A 27,940-nucleotide genomic window follows, 5' to 3' on the forward strand; every position below is an offset into this window, starting at 1 on the left:
AGTATAGGGTTGGAATAGTATCTGACCCAGTGGCTAAGCAGTGCTCTGGTTCTGGACTCTTTATTCAACATATGTCTCTTACAGGCAATTGATAATTAATGAACCAACAGACATCAAGACAAGGTAACTAATTATTCCAATGTGGGACACGGGTCAGATTTCTTCATCTGACTGAAGCACTTTTCCCCTGTTCTGATGATTTTTGGATTTTCGGTTATGTGTGTGTGTGTGTGTGTGTGTGTAGTTTCTGACAGCAACTTGGGCCCAGTGTCTGATGAGAAGGGTGGAGAGACGTCTGTAGTGTGTCACATGGCTGGCCGGCCCAGAATCCCAACCTATTCAGCTAGATAATGGGTGAGATCCACAAAACTGCTCAAACATTTCAGCAAATGGCCTCGATGGAAAGTTCTGCTCAGAGCGCTGGTCTTTGCCAGCCTGCTTAGAGAGAAACAGAGGAAGAGAGTAGGACAGAGAGAGCTAAAGAGAGACAAGGGGACTTGGTTTGTGCTAGTGCCCTTTAATGTCTGTTGTCAGGGTCAAGTTCAAGAATAGCTATGTGCTGTAAATGAAAATAACATTAATGCTTCACTTTGTTGTTTTAGATGAATACTCTTGTTTAGCTAAATGAAGAGCACAGCTTCATGTCACAGCGAGCACTATGTGTCCATTCCCAGCATTTGTTCAGTATTAAGGAAAGACAAGATCATCCATTTGCAGCTCTGTTTGTGCTGTGCGGTGTTTTTGTTTTACTGGGCTGAAACCAGCATGAAGGCAAACAAGGTCTCTGCCTCTGGCAAAGATAACAAGACCGCTTTCAAAAAGATGCAGAGGCTAAAAAATAAAAGAAAAGCTTGCCATCTGAACTCAGGTCAAACTGCAGAGACAAATGAGTGACGCTTCATTTGTGTGCCTCAATGCAGTGTGATTTATTCATCTTAAGTTGGCCCCAAAACATTTCTGTTGGGAATTTATTCATTTTAAACTCGTGTTTATTCATAAATATACTGAAGTTAAAACTCAAATGGATCCCCTTATGTTTAAATCTTACCAGTTATATCTCTGACAAGGTTTTATATGAAGAAAAAAAATCAGAGGATTGTGCAGAAAAGCAAACGTTAACGATGAAATGCCGAGCAACATCTTATCATCAAAAAAAACTTTTTTATTTAATGTTCCGTTGAAGTAAACAAGGTTCCTGGCGTAAACTGAACATTAAAAGAAAATCAGAGAATAAATGAGATATTATGCAATGCATTCCTTCATTGGATAAACATCCAGTCTCTAAAAAAAAGGATATAACTTAACAATAAAAAATAAGACTATTATTACAAGTTCATTTTTACAGTCTTTAATCAATTGAAATTTTCTAAAGTGTGCACAAAATAACTGTTTGTCTGTCAGGATCCTTCAGATTGATGCTTTCTCGTCTCTTTGCTCTCTGCAAAGGCCAAAAGAGATTCACATGTGATTTGAATGGATTAGAGAGAGAGAGAGAGAGAGAGAGAGAGAGAGAGAGAAAAAGAAAGGAAAATTTGATTTAAAAAACTGATCAGATCATGCATTTCCCAGTTTTGTTAGGAAATGTTCTAAAAATGAGCTACACTACTCTGCTGAGCAGGAAAACAGGGACATAGTACCTATGAACTATAGTCCTGGGGTGTTTGTGAGTATTATTTTTAATACTGAAAAAAAGGGAGGAGAGCATAGTCAGATAAGTGCATGCAACTTTTTGAACAAGTCTCTTTGGCCTTTCCCACCACAAGCAGGTGGAAACTTATCTAAAAAAATAAAATAAAAGTATTCCAACATAAGATAGTGTTACCTCGCTCACTTCAAAAGTGGCTTTTAATTCTCTAAATTGCATACTTGGCATCCATAACTCCAATGTAAATAACATTTGCTTCAAACATAATTTCTTCCCATTCAGTCAATACAAGACTAACACAGCTTGGTTGAACCAAAGGCAACAACACTAACTAAAAGAGCTAAAACCTCAGGACAAACAAAAGTTTGAACATTCACTGAATCAGATATGTGGTAATACTGCTATGTTTTTTTTTTTTTTTTAAACATGGAAGTGTCTCTCGTACTTCTTGTAAACAGCAATTTAAGAGTAATTCTAACCAGCTGAGAGAGAAAAAGGGGTAGAACACAACTGGCCAAATTATTTACTGCTTCAACTGAAGTACCTTGTTCTGAGCAGAAACGTGAGAAGGCAACACATTCAGTGCAGCACTGATAATGGATTCATAAATATCCCTTTGAGTCCCAGTCCTCTTCTCAAACTGTCACGGACCAAACCTTGAAGTCTGTCTCTCTCTTGCTCGTTGTTTGTCTACGAAATGTGCACAACTGGGAGTGTTTAAGGGAAAGCAGAGACTAACCCAGCTAACGAAAATATGTTCCAAGAACGTTTTGCTAACATTGCCATTAAGGTTATTTCTGCATGTTCTTTGAACATTAAAAACATCCAGTTTTAGAAATGTTGTAATTCGGAACATTATGCAGCAAGTAACATTTGAACATCCAACTAAAACGTTTCAGAAATAAAATACAAATATTAAATGATATAAATAAAAACGTTCAGTGAACGATGTATAAATAATATTTTTGTGCTACTGTTTTGAGAATATTATTAAAGACCAAATAACTAAACAAAGGCGCTATTAACATTACTGGAAGTACATTTGTTCATAACTTTAAGAGAACCTTGTTAAAGTTTGGAGAGCTGTGCTTGTTATCTGGTAAGGAAGAGCTGGAGTTTGATATAGGCTGACTGAACTTATCTCTCAGCTACACTACTATTGTTCGCAGGTGACAGTTGAAGTTTTCCATTTTAGAGACAAAATAATGTCATAGTCACAGCCAGATTGAGATTTTAAGACAAAACATGCAGAAATGGCCTTAGGTTCATTTGTGACTTGTGCTGATTTCATTTTAAGGTCATCAGCTCCTGTAAGCTGTGAGAAGAGTGCATTACACACTCCTCCTGTCGTGTCAACCATTTATTTCATTCAGAGAGGACATGAACTGTACATTCTCTCTTTGAGATGCATGAAGGCACTTTGGTGCGATACAATACACATTTCTGATTAATACCAAATAAGTTAACATTGCAAAAGTGTCTCGTTCAGAAATACTGCCGTTACTGACAATTCATCAACACTTATCAAAAAAAAGCTTGTGCGACCCAAAGGAAAAATGCACAAATCGGTGAACGATACAAATGCTGCATTTCAGGGCACTTCATCGTACTCATAATAACAATAAAAACGACCCCCCCCCCAAAAAAGTATTATTTATCAGTACCTCAAAGTAATAAACAATATTCAAAACAACTGAATTCCAAAAGTAGAAGAGCGGGATCTTCTGCGTGTGTTGGTGTGCGTTAGTATTTGTGCAGGATGGGCACTTTAACAGTCTTGATTTCAGCTATGTGTGAGGATTTCTGGATGATGCAGCTGGTGGTGGCGCCGGTGGCCGTGTCCTTGGGCTGAGCCAGGTTAGTGAGGGCCATGGCCGCGTTGATCTCCCTCCAGTATGTCTCGTCTTTCCTCTGTCCCTTCTCCTTCTTCATGCTTCTGTTAACACACAAAAGGCCTGTTATTGAAAGATGCTCACTAGCTGTATTCAATGTCATTCTTATGCCATACACACCTATCTAAAATAACATGAATAGCAATTTTTTTGTGCATGCCAGTTCCAGTCATACGCACCTGTCTGATTTATTTGATCCATGCTCCACCGTCTCTGTAAATAAAAGCACAGGACAAACCCAGTGTCAATAACTAAACACTGTATCTTAATGCTGGCAGATGTGACAGGCAGGAAAAGTCAGAGTTAGATTGTAAGTAAACATTCGGAGGACTTGTTTATGTGTAGGTCTGTGCTACTTGTGTGAATGGAGAGAGATGCTTCAGTAACCGAGACTTGTTTCCATTTACTCCGTGATTGGTGGAATGTTCCTTATCCAGATGCTTGGCACTATGATAATGTGTTATTTGTTAAATGCAGAGGTCAGCAACACACTTGAGGCTAATTACTTAATGATAATCACCGGTTCCTCTACCACACACGCACACACTCACTTTTTTACACAAGGGTTTAAAGTACTGACAAATTAACCTTTTTTTCTATATATAACCAAAAACACATCTTAGTGATTTACTTTGAAATTATATGTTTTTAAAAACATATGTTTCCATAGACCCTCGATTGGCTCACCTTTGTGTTGATGTCTCTACAACAGAATAACAATAAAAAAAGAGATAATTGCGACTTTCATTTCACAATTCTGACTTCATTTCTTGCGATTCCACTTTATATCTTCCATTTTCTTTCTTTCTTAGAATTCCAGGATTATAACACACAATTCTGACTATTTCTTGCAATCTCAGGTTAATATCTCACAATTTGGAGTTAATATTAGAATTACGAGTTTATTTCTTTTAAGGGGCACCTAATATGTGACAAAAGGATCTGTCTGTATCACAAATGCATATTTAGTTCTTGAAATGTTGTGGCACATTCCATTTTATATTCATTTTAATGCACAAAAAAATAACTCATTACATTCACAAAAGGAATATTTCATTTCAATTTCATCAACCAGACCCAACTCTTTCATCTACTTAACAAGGCACATCCCCAGGCCCCAGTGATTTCAGCATTCAGAGTCTCGTTTTTCCTCTTAATGTGCATGCATAACCCTGCAATCTTGTAAAATGATATTACGCCAGGCTGATCTCTTACTAAACATGACAGTTGTGGTTTAACAGGCCTCACACTTTCATCCAGGATGACATTTACAGGCACTGAATCATTCTCTAAATCCAGATCCAGGCTAGCGTTTGTTCGGTGAGTTAAACCCCACGCCTTTATTCCGGATGTCTCGGTTCTCTCCCCTGAGGCAGCGATTCGCATGCGTTCACCTCATCCCATCCCAAATCTTGTGCTCACACACACCCCTTGGATCCGGAACGGACATTGGATCTCTGCCCGAACACCTGCCAGGGCCAAACAGCACCTAATCATCCCCGACGGCTCTGGTGTTAAACTTGTTTTTTCTTAAAAAAACGTTCACATGTGCGCTGAATGGCAACTGTGTTGAGGAAAGGCCAGCAGCGGCCATTACTGCCCGAGTCTGCTGTGAGGCTGTTTGGGAAATATCCTGTTGTGCTCAGCAATAGTTTTACACGGCTGAGAATGAGTGTGTTAGTCAGAATAAACTCACAGATGTGTTTGGGGTTCAGTTAACCAAACCGGAGTGTGTGACTGTGAAACGTGAAGATTAGAGTTAGATTAGAGACGATTAGAGATTCTCCGCTGGGAAAACGCACCTTAATTCATCCAGTCCGAGTTTGATTTCGAAAGACCCATTAATGTTTCTGTCACAATATGTAATATCTTTTCTTTTCTTATAGACTGTATATTTGTGTCGGGTTCGCTGTGCTGCTGATGTATCACTTTTCTCTTCGTATTCACAGGATTTGGTTGTTGTGGTTGTATGTTCTGTATTGTAAATAAGCTCTTGCTCTCAGAGGGCTTTTTGATTTGCACTTGATACAAACAACACATCTAGATCTATTTTTGTCAAACGCAGGTATTCAGTCCTTTTGCTGCACATGCCATAAAACATTGAAATTATTCAACTGTTTTTCTCCCCAGTATTCAGCTATTCCAAGTTTGATCTTTTCTCAGTCTCGTAACTGTCTTGGAAAAGTTCATTTATCAACGGTATGATGATAAATACAATCAAAATAGACGGCACTAAAACCGCTACTGTGAAAATCCAGTTTTGGATTCCTAAAAATGCCAGTTCCAGGACTGTAAATGAATTTGATTTGGACGCCATTCAGATGTGTGATAGCGCTGCTGCTTTTGTCTGACATTATTACTGCAGTGATAGTAGCTCAGTTTACTCTCTTGCAAGTTGAACGACTGGTTTCTACTGACAACCACTAGCATAACAAATAAAGGTAACAGCATTCTCCCGCTCCTCACTACATAAACTACATACACTACATCTCGAAAGCAGCAGAGCTTTTATTATGCCACAGTCGACCGCTTCCAAATCCTTCCGATAGTGCGCATGTGGGAAAAAAAGAAGCTCTGTTTTATCATAGTATATATGTTTAAAGTTCTGTTATAATGCTATTCTGCGCAGTCATCACCGATCTATTAAAACACACAACATATTAAAGCATCTTTCTTGTTTCTATATGTTTTCTGCCAAACAAAACTTGAGGGGTTATGATGTTATTGGCAGGCGACACAATAACACTATGGACACGGTCTGTGTCACTAGTTAAAATAGCTTATTTCTCTGGATTTAAATAGTCTTCGAAACACTTGGGATAATGTAAGTACACAAGTCTGCAAAATAAATAACACCTTTCTAGTGTTTTGGGGATATTTGAATAAAAACAATATTACATATTGTGTCTTTAAGCGACCCTCGTTTGGGAGCAGACAGTGACTCCGCTCTCTCCCCCAGGGAAACTCTTGCTGAAAACTGGATGCAGACCCACTACAATTTCCAAATGCTGCTGCCTAAAACATCTAAAACTAAGATTTTTTAAAACAACGGCTGTGCCAACAAAATTAGAAATCCTCTATAAATCAAAATGTTACTATTTTTTCTGGTGCTTTTATCGGTTTTTTCAGCGTTCTTTGCAACTGAATGGGTCTGTTTTGAAATGGCTCTGTTAGTTGTGAGTTGGGGGACTTGTGTGATACTCCATAAAAATGCTGTTAAAGAGAAAATGGGAAGAGAAAGAAGTTCTAAAAACATCTATTTCTCTACCAGGTACTGGGAGATTTCAGACCAGCAAACACTTGCAGCAGATGCATGGTTACTGTACCCTACATACTGCTTCACAAATCAATAACTGCTTTCAATTACTCAGACAAATAACAGAATGTTAACGGATAAGACCATTTTAATTTATTTGGTCTTAGCAAACTTGAATTGCATTGTACGCTGTGGCTGCTATGACAATGTAAGATATGCTGGTGCTGCATGAATAGGTATAGCAGGTCTAGACAGGTGGAGCTGGGGGAGGTGGAGAGTTTCTCAGTCTTGCAGTGAAGACTGAAGCTCACTGGCTTGTTTGCTTCAGCAAAAACCAGTCAGCTTGTGCTTTGTAGTAAGTTATGTGATTGCTAGCAGACTAAATGTCCAGTAAAGAACCTATCAGCCTGCATCTATCCACCTCTGCTAGAGTTTCATGGCTAAACAATATATTTTTTACTCACTTCACATCATTTACACCTGTATGACTTTCTTTCTTATTAATAATGCAGATATTTTGAGGAATGTTTCTATTGTTTTTATTCAAATAATGAAAGCCAATTTTCATCCAAAACAACATTGGACAATGATTTAAGAGAGTAATCTCTACCAGATAGTTGCGATTACTGAGTACTGAAAGTTCAGGGTGAGAGGACTGGCCTGATAACAATTTAACAGATTGGCTGCAAGGTCTAGTATCATTTCTGCTTTAAAGACGAGCAGGGGTTTGAGATTATTGCTTGGAGTTTTGTGTATTAGTGGATTTTAATCATCCGGTGTTTTATGTGTGTGGATGTGTCTGTTTAAAGGAATGATTTACCAAAGAATTCTCATCATTTACTTACCCTCATGTCATTTAAAACATACTGTATATGACTTTGTTTCCTCCGTGTAACACAAAAGTAGACATTCTTGAAAGTTTTTTTTTTTTTTTCTTTGCTTGTTTGTTTAAGAGAGAAAACATTCTCATTGACTAACACAGAGAACAAGTTGATCTTTCCATTTCTGGATTGCAGAAGTTTGCTAGAAGAATGAAACTTGAATTCAAGGGTTGCTAATGACTCGTACATGTGAATTTAGAGTAAAAACTTTAAATGTTGGACTGAATGGATGATTAAGTAAAATATTGCAGACAGGTCTGTTTCCGTGCAAACTCTCAATGAGCATTCACAGCTGAGACAGAATGGCATCATGGTTGGCATGTCAGAGCAGACTGAGGCTGGAAATATACCTCTATCCATCCGTTCATTCGTTCTTTTGATCATCCATCTATCAGCTGCATGAAGAGAAGTGACAAATGGATTCTGGGCAAGATGTCATGCCTTTTTGGCTACAGAGCCATACAGACGAGAATGGAAAAAATGTCAATGTCAATCTGTGGTAGCTGCGAGTGGCACGTATCGCTTCTAGTTGTCAAGAAACATCCCAGCATGTAGAACAAAGAGAAGTGGTTATAGTTCAACAAGATAACCTGCTAAAATTAGTGAACGTAACAGACGATTAATTTGGCACATTTAGAATGCATTAACCGAAGAAATTAGAGAAGTCTGCACTATTTTCTCAAACCATAATCTCTGCCTGCTTTTACTGGGTTATAAAATATCAGTCACACTTTCACAGCTTTCAAATAAAGGGTAGGAAAATTGGTTCTGTCCAAAGCAGACAGACATCATCAGTTCTTGGTGTCTGATTTTTATTCTGGGCGTCCAATGTGTGCTTGAGAAAAATGAACGTTGTTCTTTAATAATGTCACTGAAGGCCTGTGAATGAAGTTAAAATGAAGCTGGCACATGTGTCGTCTCTGCTCTGCCAGCTCTACCCTCACTAGCAGCCTCCTCCTCCCCAGTTCAACATCCACTCTATCTCTCGTCTCGCTCTCTTTCTGTCTCTTCTGGTCACTCTCTAGATAAACCGTCTGAGTTTGTCTTTTGGTTTGCTTCCATTTTTCTGACTGTTTCCTGTGATCATTTCTGTTCTGTTAATCTCTTCAGCTCGTCTCTGACGTTCACCATTTTTCTTAAACCTAATGCCATGGTGCTTGTTTTCCCATTGCCTTCCCAGTTCATACTTTTGGTTGAGGTTTCATTCACTGTAATGGCCATCTTTAAACAGCAGCCCTACTACTGACTCCGTTCTTCCATTCTCTCCATTCCATTTACGTTTATCAGCAATCGCTGCACTATAAATATCCATGATATCCTCTGTTTCGGGGTCAGGGTGGTTGGAAGAGGCATGAGGCCCAACAGAGGAATGAAGAATGGTAGTGATTCTTCGCACATGACATTTTCTCGTATTATTTTAAAACTCTCTGTGGTGAAAAACACATCAGTCTGGACACTGTTGGACTTCCTTTCCTCGGCCTTTGAATCACAGCACATTAATCTGTGATGGATCAAACTGCGTCGAGGGTGCTGACATATTCTGGGCTGTGGATTTGACTGGCGAGCTGAAGGAAACAACCAAACAGTGGCAATACTGTATTGGGGTAAACAGGCTAAGCAAGAGAGAGACCAACTGAAAATCCCATTACAGCCTCATGGACACATGGCAACTCATTAACAGTAAGATTCATCTTAGACAGATTTTATTTAATATTTGTAGGATTTCTGTGTACCTGTACAGCAGATGATAAAAAATGAAAATCCGATCATGGCCAAAATAAAACAGCCACCACCAATGACACTTACGGCCTCAACATCTTCCACTTATTTTGTATTTACCGGTCAGAGTCGGAGGAGGACAGTTACAAAGCACAATACTTGATTACTGTACTTAAGTACACTTATTGAGTATCTGTCCTTTAATTTTTCCAGATACGTATGACTTTAACTTCACTACATTTGAAAGAGAAATATTGTGCTTTTCACTCCACTACATTTCTGTCAAGGTTGTGATATTTATTTACATCATTTAAATAATAATAGGTTATTACTGTGGACACAATTTTGTCTGATTTTGCAATGTTGTGTAAACTAAAATATTACCTATACCTATAAAGTCAAAGAAGAGCTGTTGTTCATCTCTTAACAAAACACAATAGGTGTTTGACATGAAGCAAAATTGCACAGACCGTTCTGTGTATCACATCAAAGTACTGCGATAGCGATTCGAGAGCATTACTGAAATTTTAGTTTTGATATCAAATTAATCTTTCTGTTTTGCTTTTTTGTAAAAACAGTGTTTCTGTTGTAAAGTTAAACAGCTACAGTTGTGTTGTGTTTGATTTTTTTTACTCATGAGTCTATATGGGGCAACGCATATGTCCCAGATGTTTTAAATGGGGTGTAAATTTGCTCCTGTAGTAAAATATTTTTTTGTTTTATTGTGTTATGTAACACACATTATATTTAATAATATGCTACTTTAGGCTGTAGTGATGGATTATAGGTTGAGTTTTTTCACAGACACTGCTTTTAAAATACAGAATACAGTACAGTACAGAGCTGTATTTAATCTATCATAGGAACATGACAGTTATTAAATGCAGTGTTTATGGTGCAATGATATGATATATGTATTGTTTTACAGCTATTTTCATAGTAAATAGATTTCACAATTAACAGGAGTAATTTTTCACATTGAAAATTGGTTCATTTCAGTATTTAACATAAATGGATGAAATGCTGTGTGATTTTGAATAGTTAGCAGTAATTATGGGGTGCAATTACTAAAACTCTTAAAGAGATATAAAAATGTTATTCTCCAAACCTACATGACTTTCTTTATTTGGTTGCACTTTGTTTTACAGTATGTGTGCTTATGTGTTTTTTGACTGGTCTGTTCATGATCAAGGAAATTCTCTGGGGAAAAGAACTTATTGTTAACATATATATTTTCGTCTTGACCATTTTACACTTAGAGGTCATCCATTGGCTTCCTGTTCTGGACACGGACGAGTGGATTTGCTATTCGCTAATGGCTGGACAAATGATTCTGATCTCTCACCCTATCAGTACCTATGAAAGTCCCACAAACAGACTTCAAACACACTAGCTAGAGGACATAGCACACCACTGAGGTATTACAAGACAGTATCTACACTCTGACGTATCTCAGGAAAAGAGAATGAAGGACAAAGAGAAGGAGAGAAGCTCATGCTGAAAGCATTTGCCTAAAGTGCTATCAGACGTAGATAAGTCTCCAACTAGAACTCATCACAAACCTTTTTCAGCTCCAATAAAATTCAATTTCGCTTCAGCTTTAGTGTCATTCCAAAATGGAAAAAAACAATTAAAAGCAAAAAACTTTGGAATCATTACAAATGGTTTTGCAGAATGGAAAAGCTTGTTTTGATCTCATATTACAAGTTTGTATGTTTCTTTGCAAGTTAATTCTGCCCAGAGATGAAAACAGAATTGCTTTCGACCACAACCTCGGAAAAAAAACAATGATTGAATATAATATAACAATGTTTGAAAGTGTTTTCTGAACTAAATAATGATTGCAGACTTGATTCAAAATTACACAGTAAAATGATGTTCCTCAAGGTTCGCTCACACGCACATTCTTTCTTTTTACCATAAACTCTTTGATTTTTATTTTCATTTGTTAAACTATTCTTGTGAAAATGCCTCTTTTTATTTTCCCCCTTGCCACAAAAACTTTACTTTCCAAGTTAGACATATGCATAGGCCCTGCTGTGCTATTTCTGATGCTCCAACTGTCAGAGTCTCTCAGTTTAAAGCCATTAGGTTCTCCACACTCGTCTAATAGCCTCCCATTCATTCACTGTTTCTTTCCTCCTGTCTGCTATCTATTCTCACATGTAAGCAGCCAAAGCAGTGTGTGTCTATTTACACCTCTCCTCCACACAAGTCACCACAATCCACACACACTCACTTTTCAAGTGTGCCTCGGACTATTTGCAATTCATCATGATATATTGCTCTAGAGCTTCAGGACAGTTTATACACAGAACTGTGCCGAGAGACTTAGAACTCAGTTTTTGGAACGAGTTTTGAAATGAATCTTTTTCAATTTACAAATGGCTCCAAAAACTAAATTATAAAAGATGGATGAAAACTTATCAAACCGTGTCTGGGTACATAGAGAATGCTGTAATAAAGCAAGACATTTATTCATGCTACTAAGAAAATGCTTACTTGCTCTCCAATATCCTATCATAAACCTATTGAGAATACTAAGAATTTCTAATAAAAATACTAATTAAAAATTAATTATAATTTTTATAATGATTATTTATTATAATTATGTATTACACTGTAAAAATGTTATAATAAATGTATAAAAGCCATGAAAATACTATTGTTTATTGTTACCAAAAATTAGTATTATGAGTACAATGCCTTGGTATAATGAGTACAGTCACATGTAGATGCTTGTCTAGGTCTCTGTTTATATCTCTCATTATAAAAAGAGAAGTTACATATTTTCTCATCTCTGTTTTTATGTAGGTTTAATTGTGCATTATTCACTAAGTTAAGTTAATTAAGTCTCTTTCATGATACTTCAGCTTTCATCTTCCAAATTTCAGCTCATCTCTCATCTCCCCTTTCTTCCTTTCCTACTCCCTTCCTCCCTTCTCTCTTTTCTCCACCTTTCACTTCTCTCAACATCCTCTCCTCTCTCCCTCTGGTGATGGATGATGAGACTCCATACTTACAACTGTAACCTAGAGTCTGAGGTAAATCTTAGCCTCAGCCTCCTCTTTCTTAAGGATTGTTCAGACGTCCCTCCCTGTTTTGTGAGGGATGGAGTGGAGAATGGAGAAAACGTCTTCAAGAAAAGGAAATATGCATAATAGTGCATATGGTTATCTGACATGAAATACTTTTGGGAAGTTGACTAGTCCTGTGATGTGACATATTATAGTCTATGTAAAACTGTTTAAATAACATTTTGCTAATTATATTATATTATATTATATTATATTATATTATATTATATTATATTATATTATATTATATTATATTATATTATATTATACAGGACCTAAAATATATACATTATAAATTAATTTATATTTCAATAAATGGTTTTAGTGCAGATAAAAAAGGCCTTGTGCATTTTCTACCTCAACTACACATATTCACAAGTGTGTATGAGAATTTTTACTACACTCTAAAATAAAATAAAATAAAATAAAGGTACAAAAGCTGTCACTGGGTCAATATCCTTTCAAAAGCTAAAACTTTGCACATAAAGAGTGCATATTAGAGTTTTTCTAAATTGCTAAAACACATTTCTTAAAACCATTAATCATTTGCACAAAACCTTAAACACAAATCCAAATACTCAAAATAAATTCAAGAAACCTCTGACTCTTCCATCAAAATCAAGCAGTCACTGCAAAACCTTTTCACTTGCACTCAAACTGTGCTCTCAGCTCACACACAAGTGAGTCAATAAAATAAACACTACAGAGCATTCATTAGACACTACAGAGAAAGAAAGAGAACACAGCATCCAGAACATTACAAAAAAGTATATCGTATTGAGAAAACAATGTTGCAACTCTGTAAAAAAGTATATTTGAAATTAATTACAGTAGGCCTTTACAATATATTCACCTTAGCTGCATGTAGTGGAAAAATAGTGCTGAATATTGAATCCAACTGCAAAATAGCCTGTTGCAGTACACTCAAATGCTTTAAGCTGTACAATTGTAAAACCAGGGTCAATGAGAGATTCATTCTGTCTCAGCATCATGTCTTTGTGCTTGAGTCCGGCCTGAGGACTTCATCCACATCACAAGTAATGACTTTTTTTTCTAGACAAAGAGAAAAAACCCTCTGGTCTGACAGATCCAGCCTTGATAACTCTCTCTAAACTTTGCTCTTTCTCTCCTCATCCTCTTCCTCCTCATCCTCCTCTTCTTCTCAGACTGTTTCCATCTATTGTTCGTATCATCATTCAGTCACCTGTGTCACTTAAGCACTCTGAACCAATGGCTCATATTTTGTACATTTGGTTTGATCACATCATTAGAAACAAGTGTGAACAATTGTGAATCGTTGTGTGTAAACGATGACAACTGTGCTTTAGTTGTGTTTAACTTTTGTGGCCTGTGTTTAACATTTTGCAGCACAAATGCATCACGGTCTAATAAGTGTTTAAGTGAATGAGAATGTGTTTAGAGTTTTGCAAAAAGAGTGCATGAGATTTGCATATAGAGCCTAACTGCCTGAACATGTTTAAGGTTTTGCAGAAAGAGTGCTTTATTCAACAAATAGGTTAAGCTAGTGAGAATATGGTAAAGAGATTGGGGTTTAGTTTTTTAGCAATTAAGAAAAACTGTAGTGTCACATTAGTTCCTTTTTTTTAAAGGGTACCTTTAAAAGTAACAACTTTTTTCTGAACATGCACTAAAACAACATAAAATCTAATGGTGAAGCTTAATATTACAGTTTTGAAGATCGAAATTAAATCAAGATGTTTTCATAAACATTTTCTGCCATTTGAGATGTGCATAGTAGAGCTGGATCAGTCATTGTCCTGTGGCTCTGTGGTCAGTAAGCAGCCAGATACCATAAATCAGGCAGTTCAGCATGTACTCTTTAAATGCCATATCCCTGCCAGGCTGTTTTTCTTAATTACACATCCTTCCCCTGCACTGTATGTCACTGTCAAACAATGCTAAAATATGTTAGCCAAAGCCTGTTTTGCTTCGAGAGTCTAAAGCCATTAAAAAGCTTGAAAGTCTCTCTTTCTCTCACTGTTTTTATGTACTGTATGTGGTTGGATGTGTAGTCCGACTGTGCACAAACAGCAATAAAAGTGTGCTGTGTATTTCCAGCTGTACACACAGTGGGCTGTCAGTCATCAGATGAACAGCAGGCCCTGCACATTAATAATGCCTGAATTTACGTGCTCCCACTCTGTTGCATGTTTAGGCTTGAATGAATTGCCCACCTGCCTTTGATTGTGGTGAGGCCGGCCTGAAATCTGCTCTAATGTTTCTGAGTTGAGGAGACTGTACTTTTCTTGGACAACGACTTTTAAAGCATTTTCTTTTGGTGGCTTCAGTCCAATAAGTTTGCATGACTCTTATGAGGGACTGGCACCTATGAGCCCCGGTGGCCTTGTCAAGCCTTTCTGTTTTCATTTAATATATTTAACGTCCACTGACCTTGAAAAATAAGGTCTTTTCATGTTGTAAAACACAGGTGACATTCTTGGTTCTGTGAAGAAATATGTCCCACAGTGCACAGCTAACATACTAAATCATAGCAAAAAGATAGATTGGAAAAAGAAAACCTTACCAAAAATGTCGCATATAACGAAATCTTCTTTATATTCTATACTGTATTTCTGGGCAATGAAGAAGAATTCTTAACAACGGAGAACTGAAATGTAAAACTTTTTAAAAATGTAAAGTTTTCACTGTCAATTTTGATGCATTCATTTGAATAAAAGTGTTAATTTCTTTCAAAATGAATTAAATAAAGATGAAAAAAATTATTGCTAACTCGAAACTTTTTGAACGGGTGTAATTGGCACCAGTATTGAGATATATATCACTTTTATCTCATTCACTGAAGCATAATATCATAATATATTCATAAACTCCTCAAATGACACATAATAACTGGATCACAAGGATCCTGCTGAAAGCAATATGAGGACAAATAACATGTCAATCTAGAATAAATGGTGCAGCAGCCAGTTTATGTCCAATGTGATGCCCTTTTACTTTTAACCAGGCCCTGATCCAACCTGTGAAAATACTTCTAAAGCGTTAGACAAAGTTTTGAGAAAAATTTTCCTGCATGCTCTCACTTTACTGCAAGCTACCATCCACTCCGACAATGTGACATAGTGATCTATATCATACAGGACAGCCCTAAACCCTGTATCACGCATGCAGGGAACACACTGAGTGAGATTCCTGCCATTAAATATCCCATTAAAGTGCAATTTGACATACAATCCCTGGCATGTACCCTGGAATTCTCTCACTTAATGTTTTCAGTGAAACTCCTATCAGGGTTCCCACTGCGTTTTATTTCGTATTTTTCTTACACAATAGCCTCTTTAGTTTTCCATCGGAGGCTTTGATGGCCTGACGGCTCCTTTGCCACGTCTGATCTGTGAAACTTCAAGTGAGGATTGATATTAAGGAGGAGAGAGCTCCTTTAGATCCAATTTGTTCCGTTAAGCTACATTAAACCAGTGTATTCTGAGATGCCACTTTGGTTTAAAGATGTCTGAGCTAAAACATTAGCGTCTTTGGCTAACACAGTGCAGAGAAAGACAGACAGCTGCTTTAAAAAAGAAAACAGAGTCCACAGATCTAAAATTTCAACCTCACACAGTATTAGTCTGAAACTTGAGGAATATTTGTATGAAAACTTTCTGGAATGTAGAAAGAAAATGGAAGGAAAGAGAATAGCAGCCCTGTTGATAAAAACAGCATATGCTTGTTAGGTAATTTTTAAAGCATGGCGGCTGTTTTGAGCTGCTCCTTAGTTGTTTTATAAGCTGGTTTAAGCTGGTCCTGAGCTGGTTATAAGCTGGTCCTGAGCAGGTTGCTAAGGATCAGTTTAGGACCAGCACATGACCAGCTTAAACCAGTTTATAAAACAACTAAGGAGCAGCTCAAATCAGCCGCCATGCTTTAAAAATTACCTAACAAGCATATGCTAGAGAAAGTGAAATCTTTCGCTACAAACCCATTTTAACCAGCAACAGGACTGAATGACACATTCAATATCAGTTTAATTCAGAGTTCACTGTATTTTGTTCGGATTGATCCCTTATTTGTTGTTGCGCAAATGTTGCTGTGTGTGATCATGTGTTAAACTTTTCATCTGGCAAATTCTTATCTGCAAACTGACAAAAAGAAACTTCATCTACCTGATAAAGCCACGTGAATCCTTAGCCAAGAAATGGTATTTACCATGAAAGACGAGGAAAACCGCATAGCTCATAAATATTCTAGTGTTTTGGAAGAACTGATTCAAGCTGAAATAAGCAACAAAATACACCAAAACTCTTTCCCTCTGTCTATCTCAGCAGGTGTCTACATAAGCAGCCTTGCGTCATATAGAGCACAGGGAGTTTAAACACCGGTCCAGAAAATAGTTAGAAGCAGCATTTGGGTTTGAAGAGAATTCCAGCGTTCTGTTCCTCAGCCCAGAGGTAATGCAAACCATGTTTGTCAGTAAGAAATGGCAAAATGAAATGAGAAACAAAGTGAAACAGAGACTGCATGGTGAGATCCCCAAGGCTTGAAATAAGCGAAGAAGTAAAGAGCAAGCAGTGTTATCAGTTTTGAATTCTGTCAGGACAAAGACATATCGATCTGACCTGAAGAAACTCTTTCTTGAAGAAGCGCTCGAAGGCCTTGGTCGCAGACACAGTATCTCACATGAATTCCTACAAATGATCAATAGAGGCTGACACTCTTCCAGATGATGATGAACTGGGCTTAAATAATTGCTAGAACTCTCCTGAAACATATTTGTCATTTTGGAATGTCTAAAAGTTTTGCGATAACATCACAAACACCTGGAGGACTTAAACAGCACATGGAAGCAAACGAAGCTCACTGTGAGGACTGCAAACGCTCACTACTGAGAGACCCTGAACCAACGCTGACCTTAAACAGAGTTAGAGAGGTCTAAACTTTGGAAGAGCTTGCCTTTTTTTTTGGTGTAGATGAGAAATCCTGGGTTAGGTGAAAGCTCTAGGAAGTGGATAAAGTCATTTTCAAGCAGCTGCAGTGAAGAAATTGGGAGAAAATGGCCGAAAATGGTTCTTATTAAACTAAAGCGGTTTATTTTCCAAATAATACAAGTACACAAGAGTTCAAAAGTTTGGGGTTAGTAAGATTTTGTCATGTTTTTTAATCCTCACCAAGGCTGCATTTATTTGATCAAAACTACTGTTAAATTCTGTAAAATGTCATTTCTTCCTGTGATGGTAAGCTGGATTTTCAGCAGCCATTACTTCAGTGTTCAGTGTCATATGATCCTTCAGAAATCATTCTAATATACTGATTTGGTGCTCTAGAAAATCGTTTTATTATCAATGTTGAAAACAGTTGTGCTGCTTAATATTTTTGTGGAAAGTTCAAAAGCATATACTGTATATATATATGTGTTTTCATAAGTTGTTTTAAGAACTTCTTAAAAGCTGAAAGACCTAAAGAGACATTTGGACTTTCTGTAGTGACTACGTTACCATGAGGTAAAACGTTAGATACACAATAGAAAAGACTTAAAGAGAAAATTCTTTAGGTCAGAGTTTGGATCACTTCAAGTTATACATGCACGCATGCACACACACACACACACACACACACACACACAAAAACACACATTTCCACAATTGCAATAACACACAAACATCTCTTTCCCTGATGAACTCTCTTTTGATTAAAAACTTCTTGTTTCTTAGTTGTGGATGTTGGACATGAACTCAAAAGTGTCGAGAGAAAAAGTTGCAATATCGAAAAACATAACAAGATGAGACAATGAAGATTGAAAAGATAAAATAATTGCCTGATTGACTAAAGAAATACTTCCTCAACCAGGATAAATTATGTTTACAGTACAGAATGTGCTGTTTCATTGCAACTTCAAATCTGAACTTCCATGACCTTAAACGTTTCATCAAATGTACAAAGCTTAATATAAAAAGCACACATTCTTTGAACTGCAATATTTTTAACTTACTAGCATTTTCATACTATTAAAAAGGTTTACAAATGTCTTGTCGAAATAAAATGATTTATACAACTATGAGTATGTGTAGAATAGAGAATTGAGAAAACATATGACCCCTCTGTGACTCTCCTTGTTGTAGAACAAGAAGCCAAAGACCAAAACACAGCTGATACCGGGCTGAAGAAACAGCTTCAAGATGTCCTTCCTCCTCACAAAGAGAGAGAGAGAGAGACACACAAACAAGGAAAGAATGTAAGACTGGCAGCAGCTCACCATGTCTGTAGATAAAGTTGGCCTCTGCTTCAGAAGAAGATGGTGACAGCAGGTCTTCATCATACTCATTAGAGCTGAAAGAGCCTGAGTGGTTCCTCCTCCTTGCATCCATTACGCCGTTGGCAACCATCACATGACGGAGTGAGTCATTAAGGTAACGGTGCAACAGACTGCTCTTGTATTTGGGCGGTGACACATAGTCATCAGACAATGAGGCGTCTGCAGCGGTTCGAAGACCAGCACCCACAGCACCACCTTCCTTCTTGATGACGCTCTGGTACATTGGCTTACTGAACTCCCCGACCTGGGCCCGAGCTGCTGGGTCACCATCTGGATGAGATGCAGAATACATACAAATATATTAATACACTCATTTGAGAAGACGTATGCACAAGAAAAGGAACTGAACAAAAAAAAGTCAATATTTTCATCTCCTGCCCTTTACACCATCTCAGCAGGGAGAGACAAGGTCACGTTTTCATTTAATCACCCTTCTCTTCTGCATGACGCCTCCAGCACACTGAAAACTCTCGACTGGATTACAGTCCTTGAAACACAAGCCTCCCAACTGCAACTTTTGTAGAACTTCAAGTGATAAATCGTCTGATTTTATTCTGCTCTTTGGTAACAAAACCAGTAAAAGTATAAATGTTCTCAATGTTATATCACAGCCTTAGAGAAAGTGTGTTCAGTTGATCATTCTGTAAAATTTTTATTATTTGCTCAGCCACCTTTAGTCCCATCAGTGATTCATTAAAGAACATAAATAAACATGTTTTATTACTGGATGATTCGTGAGACTTTGTTCATTTTTGAAAGAAAACTATAAGGGGTATTAATGTTGTTTGTAATACAACAGAAGGGATGGTCCAAACTATTTCCTCCCTGTTGACTTTGCAACTAATGTCACAATTCCAAGGAAGTTAATACTTTTGTTGCAGAATAAAATTAGAACAATTAAAATTTGTAATTGCACCACTGTTATTTTTCTCTTGACTTGTCCTTGTGGTCTTCAGCACACATATTCCCACATGTATGTCTTAAGTCAACTCTATACTGTTTAATCACTGACTTAAATTCTCATGTTCCTGTGAATCACCAATTTCATTTTTAACTAGGTATGTGGATTCCTTGTTTATTTGGATTTACTGAAGGTCAATGGCCCAATTTACTTTTTTTTTTCAGTGTAGCAAAGACACATTGCTCACTAAAAGTCAACATTTAAACAAGAAAAACAAAAAGATTGTTTAAGTGCACCTGCATTGTATACTACCTTGACAACCATTCCATAATGTAGGAAACAAAGGTAAACACTGGAGTTCACACAAATGCAATATTTCCTAGGATACAGGGTTAGGATTGCGTGAGTGAATGCCTCCTAAGTGAGCTAGGATTTCACTGCAAGGCTCAATCTTGACTCAAATGTGTGAAGAGTGTGTCTGAAGCTCGGATCTTCTGAAGAACGACAGACCTGATGAAACATCTGTACAAGAATATGTTCCCTCTAAGCAGCTAGACATTTCATATGCATAGTAAACGTCTTGTATGATATTATATGATGTTCTACTTTTTTAAATATTATTCTTTTATTTTGTTGAATCTCACAGAATACACGTCACAAAATCAACCCCAACATCTAAACAGTTCTCCCCTCATTTCTTTATATATAATTTATTATATAGAAAGAGCTTAATTGTCATTTAAATTACACAATATTGCATTTTGTTTTATGTGAATTACCTACTCAACCATGACAATATAATCGTTCTATGCTTTTCTCTATGTGTGCTCTGATTAAGAGCTAATACAAGAATGTAGAGACATTTTCAGTGTAAGAAAAGAAGGAAGGTATTTGTAGGATGAGACAGATTTGAGAGGACATTCAGACTGGACATTCCTCTTTTAACCACAGAGTGTGTGTCCTCATCCAAGACATCTAATCAAGGCACTGTATACAGTGTGTGTGTTTGGAGGTCACTGTGAAGCACAGAGGGATGTGTATGGATACTTATGCTGAGCCATGTGGCCAACAAACATGCAGTCCATCAGACAGCCAGCAACATCCCTTCAGCTGTAACACCTTAGCATGAGAATTAGAGAGAGAAAGAGAGAAGGCAAAGAGAGAACTTCAGATAGTTACCTAGGATGTTTTTGTGTTTGTGCATGTAAGCGCAGGATTGTGTGTGAGTGTTTGTGGTTGAGTCCTGACGCCCCGTTGTGGCGTGTTAATCACAGCCTGCATGACTGTCTGGAAGCCTACGCGTCTGTCCAGTTAACTTAAACACAGAGGAGGACGCACACACTAGTGCTGCACTCAACATATCCGAACCTGATTTATGGCTCGGCTGCTATACGATGCTATAAAAATGTTTGGAATGAGTGTTGCACTGCCTGCATTGTAATAAAACATTCGCATTTAAGTGTCTTGTCTGGTCTGTTTCAGCTACATGCTGAATAAAACCCCAGTTTCTTATAAATACCAAAACACCTTATACCACATAAATTTAGCACAAGGATAGATGAATTTGTTTGAGCTTTTTTTATTTTAAAGAGCCATATTACTTGCACGGTGTATGTACACTTAAACAGTGATGAAAAGTGTTTATTGCAATATTTGTCCAACACGTTGTACATGTCTTACTACATATGCACCTTCTTAAAAGTATGCACCTTCCTTTTGTGAGGAAAAGGCAGAATAAAAAAAGAATAAAAAATGTATCATTACTGGTATTAATAGTATCTCTTGATTGTCCTTGTTTTCAGCAGGGCACCTTTTGTCTTGTACTGTATGTCTTCAGTAAAACCTAGATAATCATCAACTGAAACTCTCAAGTGCTACTGAATCAGAAACTGACTTGAGAAAGAAGATACTTTGAAGAATTGTTTAATGTTTTTGTCCATGCAATGAAAGACAGTTGGGTCCAGAACAATATTTGACCCCATTAATTTTTATTGTATTGACCAAAAAACCCACAACATGTTTTTTTGTGTTCTGACAGATGAAAGAAAGTCATAGAGGTAAGTAAATCATGACAGGTTTCTAATTTTTGGGTGAACTATTCCTTTAGGTTCCATACAACATACAAACATTGGGCCTGACAATCTTTGCCCCAAATTTGTTCAGTGCTTGATCCACAAGCGTTTTTTTTTTTTCAACGACCAACTGTTAAACTTTATATTGGTGAAATAGTTCATCCCAAAAAATGTAAATCATTTCATAATTGAATCACCCTCAATGGTGATTAACCCACTTTCACCCACTTTCTTCTGATGAACACAAAATGAGATATTTTGAAGAATGTTGCAACTGTTTTTGTCCATCCAATAAAAGAAAGTGGAGTCCAAACCAACATTAGACCCCACTGCCTTTTATTGTATAGACAAAAAACAAACAAACATTTTTAGAGACATTTCTAAGACTTCCTCTTTGGTGTTTGATAGAAGGAACAAAATCATAACATGTTGGAATGAAATGAACGGATTTTTATTTTTGGGTGAACTATCCCTCTAATGTTTGCGTCTCATCTAGGACTATAATCACCGGTTGTTGTGATTTTACCAAGTAAGACTTCTTTTGTTGATCCTGGATCAACATTACTGTCCAAAAATATAGACTAAACCCAATCCCTACACCTAAACATAAACCTACCCATAATTTATTCCTAAAATCAGTGAGAATGATAGCTGATTAACAAGGGTGTAGAAGCACCTAACCCTGATCGTAAGCCTAAAATAGATATTCCCTGAAAAGTTCTTCCTTTATTCCTGATTGGTTGATTGGAATGTTGTTCTTACTTGGTGAAATCACTCTCACTTATACTCATCACAAACACTGGAGGTGACACGTTCCCTCCAAGTTTCTCATTAGTAGTTCATCAATATGAGTTTTTTCTATGACAGATTGTTAAACTTTATATTTGGGCCCCAACACTGTTCAATATTAAATATCCTTGGTTTCAGTGTCACATTCAGCCTCGGCACTTCTGTGTATGTGTTTTCGGTGCGTCTCCATAAGGACTGTATGTATAATTAGGCTCAGTTGTTTTTACATGTGTGATTGTGTGTGCGAGCATGAGAGAGTGTCGTACCATCAGAGCAGGAGTCATGGCTGCTGACGCTCAGTCTTTCCGCATTGCCCTGGACGTATTTGTTGTAGAGTTTGATCCTAAGGGCCCAACTCAAATCAGGCTGCCTAACTGTGTTCTTCAGCCGTCGTCGAGCATTTGCAAACCAGTTAGACACCTGAGAAAAGAGGGAGTGTGTTGGAATGGTTGGAATCTGACCAAGGAATTAGCTTAAAAAAGACACAAAAGATCGGTTTAACCTGTACCTTTTATTGATTCAGTTTTTCCTCTCCTATTGGCTTCCATTCCTAGATGTGTTTTTGGACTAACAGACCCAGAGACTGCTTTATTTATCAGAACACTATGAAAACTATTAACGCCACACGCAGATATCCCAGGAACACTGTGTGAACGTAACATTACATTAAGTCTTCTTCAACTGAGACGACGATGACCTGGGTGCTTATTCTGGCCTCTGCCACTCGCACCTAATAATATTTCTTTTCCTCTGCCTGATGTCTGTCTTTTTGCAATAAAAACAATATATATCCCAGCCTTCTCCATTTCACAGAGACCAGAGACCATTAGATGTTATACTAGGAAAAGTTTTTTGTGCCTGATACACTTCAAGCCACATATGTCAGGCATTGTGCATATTAAAAATGTTATTCTAGCCCTGAGTTTCCTGAACTCTGCTTTATATAAAGTTATCAAAGAGCAAAAGCCATATTTTTCACTTTAAACAGGTCAACGGAGGCCAGTTTGTGAAGGAAGCATTGAGTAGAATAGCACGTGGTAGCAAAGTACTCCAGCAATGAGAAAAATCCAGGTGTATCTATCTCAGGTACAGGTTTGGGGATGTTCAAGATTTGTTCAGTCACCTAAAATGATTTATTCACTGAAATTGAGCATAGGTTTCGTGTTTATAAGTCTTTTTTCCACATATTGCAGTGCACTCTGCTCACAAATGGGTCCTTTTCATGAATATTAGATCCAGATTAAATGTGTAGGGTCATCCAGAATAGCATCTTCAGGCTGGGCCAATTCTTAACAAATTTAGAGAACATGTTTATGCTTCATTTATATACAGAGACACAGACTGAGACAGATGTGTACACACAAACCAACGCTCAGCACGGACTGGAAAGCACATATGTGAAAAGTTAAACACAGGCTAGAATGTCTCTGCATTTTTAGATATACTGGCTAAACATTAAAAAAAGAAAACGTTCACTAGAATAAATGTGAGTTGGTCGCAACTTGTGTTTGGAATGAACACATGCATTTTCATCTGTGTAAAAGAAAACTGTCATTTTAATAACCCTTCTGTGAAGAACTAGGAGCTCTTGGTAACACGTGAATGGAAAAGTTGTGGAAAATGAACTTACTGTACCTGCACAAGTGTCATTTGTGAGCCAAGCGCGAGAAGGATTTTCTCTGTTTTAGTGGGGTACGGATTGTCCCGGTGTTTGTAGAGCCACTGTTTCAAAGGCCGGGCCATGTCTTGCAGAGCTTGCCGTTTATGCCGTATCTTTCCTGGGTTCTGACGAGACCTGTGGAGAAAAACAAGCCGACACAAGCCACATAAATCTCATGATACAAGACTTATGAATGGGCATTCATGTTGAGAAATTCCATAGGACTGAATTATTCAATTTTCCACAGAGAGAAAAGTATTTTTAATTATTTTAGGGGTATTCTTGTTGCCTTCTGTTTCACTGCTAGGAAATGTCAGGAAAATAATCAGTAACACTTTAGAATAATGGTCCATTAGTTAATGTTAGTTAACTACTTTAGTTAACATGATCTAATCCTTCTACAGCATTTCTTAATCTTAGTTGATGTTAATTTCATCATTTACTAATGCATTATTCTAATCAAAAGTTGTGCTTGTTAACATTGTAGTTAATGCACTGTGAATTAGCACGAACTAACAATGAATAACTGTATTTTCATTAACTAACATTAACAAAGATGAATAAATACAGTAATAAACGTATTGTTCATTGTTTGTTCATGTGGTAATTATTGAATTACCTAACATTAACTAATGGACCATTATTCTAAAGTGTTACCAAATAATCTACAGTAAATAGCAATGTAAATTAGGAACAGAAAAATGAACTGAATAAATTAAAATTGTTAAATTAGTAGTATTATTATCATCGTCAATATAAAACAACACTTTTATCTGAAAGTGACATGCAATGAGCAGACCAGTGACCTTGAGGTAAATATTTACAACTTTTACACATTGAAAACTGAAACTGAAAATATAAGTGTCATTTAGAAAAAACATCTAAAAGTGTTATGTTTAACTTTAAGATATAAGGGTTAAATATTCTTACATGAGAAAACCAGCATCATGCTATTATTAACTCTCCCGGTGAGGGTTTTTTCATTCAAAAGTTCACAGTCCAGTTGCAAGACTGAAATAATTGCATGCGATCCAACATCTGCACAATGACACACGTGCTATATGCTATGTCCACTGAAAAGATTGAAAAAGAAAAATATCTAGACTTTATAGGTACAGAGAGGAAAGATGGTTTGCACAACAAATTGTGTAGAAATGTGTATTCTCAATTCATGTTAAGTAGGCTATCGCACTTAAAAAGAAAGGTTATTCAATGGTTCCTGTTTTATCCAGACCTCTGTTTAAATATAGTTAGGTTCTTCAGATCAGCGTATGGGTTTCAGCAGGTGGTTCTCCAAAAAAAATTCTCCTTTATAGCATTAGCATCATCCCAAGTCAACCTTTCTTCTAATTAGAACCTTTATTTTCAAAAGAGGACAGAAGCTGGTTATTTAAACCTGTAGATGTCAGTATGGCGCTGTTATCTTCCAAAAACCTGACTGCACATTTAACATATTTTCCCCAACGCTCCAAGGTTCATGTTCAGCAAATATTGTCCTTGTAACCCAGAACTGTATTAACAACCTAAATAAGTTTTTTTTTCCCTCCCTGTTCTCGATGTCGGCGACACACACCTCTGAATTTATATTAATAAATTTCATTAGCAGTGATATTCCCCTTGAGGCGAGCTGCGAGGCTGTAGTGTTATCCTAATGGCTCCGCTTACACGCGCAAACGGACCTTCAGTAAGCGCGAGCCAGACGCACCCGCAGCGGAGGATGTTTGCACAGGTTTTTCACAAGACATCACTTTTAGGCTCGGCGTTGCTGTGTATCGCAGTCGTATAATGAAGCTCTGTGTTGTCTGCAAATAAAAAACAGGTTGGGGTAAACAGCTTGGGGCGGCGAGACTGAACGCGCTGGGTTCGGAGCGCGAACAAGGGATGACATGGTTTCTTCTTGCGCCCTCACTATAAAAATATTCGTGATTGACTGGACCACACATACACTTGAAGGAAATGTTTATTTGTTCGAAACAGACCTGGACGTGTTTTAACTTTGCTACCGAACACGAATGACCTCGTGCACCCGAACGACATGCCACCGCTAATTCAGCACCATCGACAGCGACTTAATTGAAATGTGAATATTAATTTCCTGCAATTCTCTTTTTGAAACCCCAACGTCTCCCAGATAAGAAGGCGAACAGGCTGTAAATTCAAACCATATGCTCTCTAACCACAACTGAGCGCAAATCTATTGAAAGAAAACACAAAGACTATGAAAAGTCAAACAGTTGGACGTGCCACTGCTTTTCAGCGTTGGCTCTGAAACTGAACAACTTGATGTTTATCTTAAATAAGGTGAAAGCATTTACAGCGTTAAAATGAACACAGGTGATTTAAACAGGCTGTCATTATAAGCGGATTCGGTTTTTGTTCTGCAATGTATCTAAGCGGAATAATTATTCCGTCATGAAAAATAAATGATTTGCTAAGCGGTTGTCATCAACTGTGAAAAAAAATGCAACCTTTAAAACTTCAAAATGTGACAACCTGCAGTGATATATACGTTCTATTTTTAGGACATTTCGATTGAGATTACGGATTAAGAAAATAGAGTTACATTGATGGAAACAAATATTTCACTCGAAATATGTTGAACATATTTTACAGTGCAGCTGCTTTATTTTTGCATTAAAAATAAATACATAAAAATAAATATAAATTTACGTAAGAAACATGTCCATGAACCTGCAGTACATTTTACAAAAGCCCCTGAAGTGTCGGACATACCCTGGTCTCCTGTGTCGGATCGCGGAGCTGTCTTTGATGACTGGGTCCGGATGCTGTCCATCTATCACCTCTAAATAATTTCGACTGCTTCTTTCCACTTCATTCGCATTCTCCTCGAATAAAACCTGGCTGCTTAACTTATTAAACACAATTGTGTTCATCTTTGGTATATTAGTCCTTATTTCCCCGTGTCCGCGTAAAGCGCTTTGACCGCCGTGGGGATGTCCTACTGGACCGAGCCTCTGCGCTTTGTCGAAATCCTGTGAAACAGAAACAGATGATAGGCATACATTTCGCAAAACCTTCATTTTCAGTAGGTAAAGACTGTTTTAATGTCAGTGTAAAAATTCGTTCATTTCCGTCAAAACAAAACCCTGAGAACTCATTAAGCGCGTGAGTCAGACAGGAATATTTGACGGAACTGATGATCTCTGGTTTGTTTGAAACTTCTACAGGTTATTCATGCAAACTTGAAAAACATCCATTATTCCGAATGAATGATGCGTCTTTGAGGGAGGTCTATAACCCCGGACAGTAGCACACAAATAAAGCGTGTACAGATTTTACTTGTAGAAAAAAACTGTTATCCTTTATTTCATTTTAGGTGACACTTTTAATAACAATGTAGGCTAGTTATCGAGTTTAACGTAACCTATTATTTTATTGCCTACATTCTTATGGAGAAAGAAATAAAGATTTATGAGGGGGAAAAAAGAAAATTAACCAAAAACTGCATGACATCCCTGTCATATAGTTCAATGAAAGTGACGCGACACGACTAACTGAAGGAAAATATTTAAAAGTCATAACTGAAAACAGTTGTAAAATGTAAGCTGAATGAACGCACCTGAACGTAACCCCTTTTGCGTCTTTCTGTAAAGTGTAATCCAGTTTCCAGTTTCCCATTCCCTCTCACATGTTCTCCTCTCTAAGATCCTGTGCGCAAGCCACACGAGCCGCTTTCGCCTCTCCGCTTTATTCAGACGCGCCCGGGAACATGAATACACGACTCGTCTCGTGTTTCCCGGC

General features: G+C 37.3%; 1 protein-coding gene across 1 annotated transcript; it reads right to left on the minus strand.

The window, feature by feature from the left end:
• Positions 1 to 1,141: 1,141 nt before the first annotated feature.
• On the minus strand, positions 1,142 to 27,940 carry LOC128025375 (homeobox protein Mohawk-like). The gene is made up of 7 exons (XM_052611689.1): positions 27,759 to 27,940; positions 26,912 to 27,171; positions 24,154 to 24,313; positions 22,785 to 22,938; positions 18,697 to 19,026; positions 3,717 to 3,750; positions 1,142 to 3,581 (listed from the first exon to the last, which is right to left on the minus strand). The coding sequence occupies exons 2-7, from the start codon at positions 27,070 to 27,072 to the stop codon at positions 3,389 to 3,391; spliced, it is 1,032 nt and encodes a 343-aa protein (XP_052467649.1). The 5' UTR covers positions 27,073 to 27,171; positions 27,759 to 27,940; the 3' UTR covers positions 1,142 to 3,388.

The sequence above is a fragment of the Carassius gibelio genome, chromosome A12 (genome assembly GCF_023724105.1).
Source record: "Carassius gibelio isolate Cgi1373 ecotype wild population from Czech Republic chromosome A12, carGib1.2-hapl.c, whole genome shotgun sequence".
Lineage (NCBI taxonomy): Eukaryota > Metazoa > Chordata > Actinopteri > Cypriniformes > Cyprinidae > Carassius > Carassius gibelio.

What these genes read in the sequence shown, in the direction of transcription:
- LOC128025375 (XM_052611689.1), bottom strand. Translation starts at nt 27,072, where the DNA reads ATGAACACAATTGTGTTTAATAAGTTAAGCAGCCAGGTTTTATTCGAG. An exon ending in ATCCGACACAGGAGACCAGG is followed by an intron (nt 24,314 to 26,911) that starts GTATGTCCGACA and finishes TTTTCTCCACAG; the next exon opens with GTCTCGTCAGAACCCAGGAA. An exon ending in CAACTTTATCTACAGACATG is followed by an intron (nt 3,751 to 18,696) that starts GTGAGCTGCTGC and finishes TTTTATTTACAG; the next exon opens with AGACGGTGGAGCATGGATCA.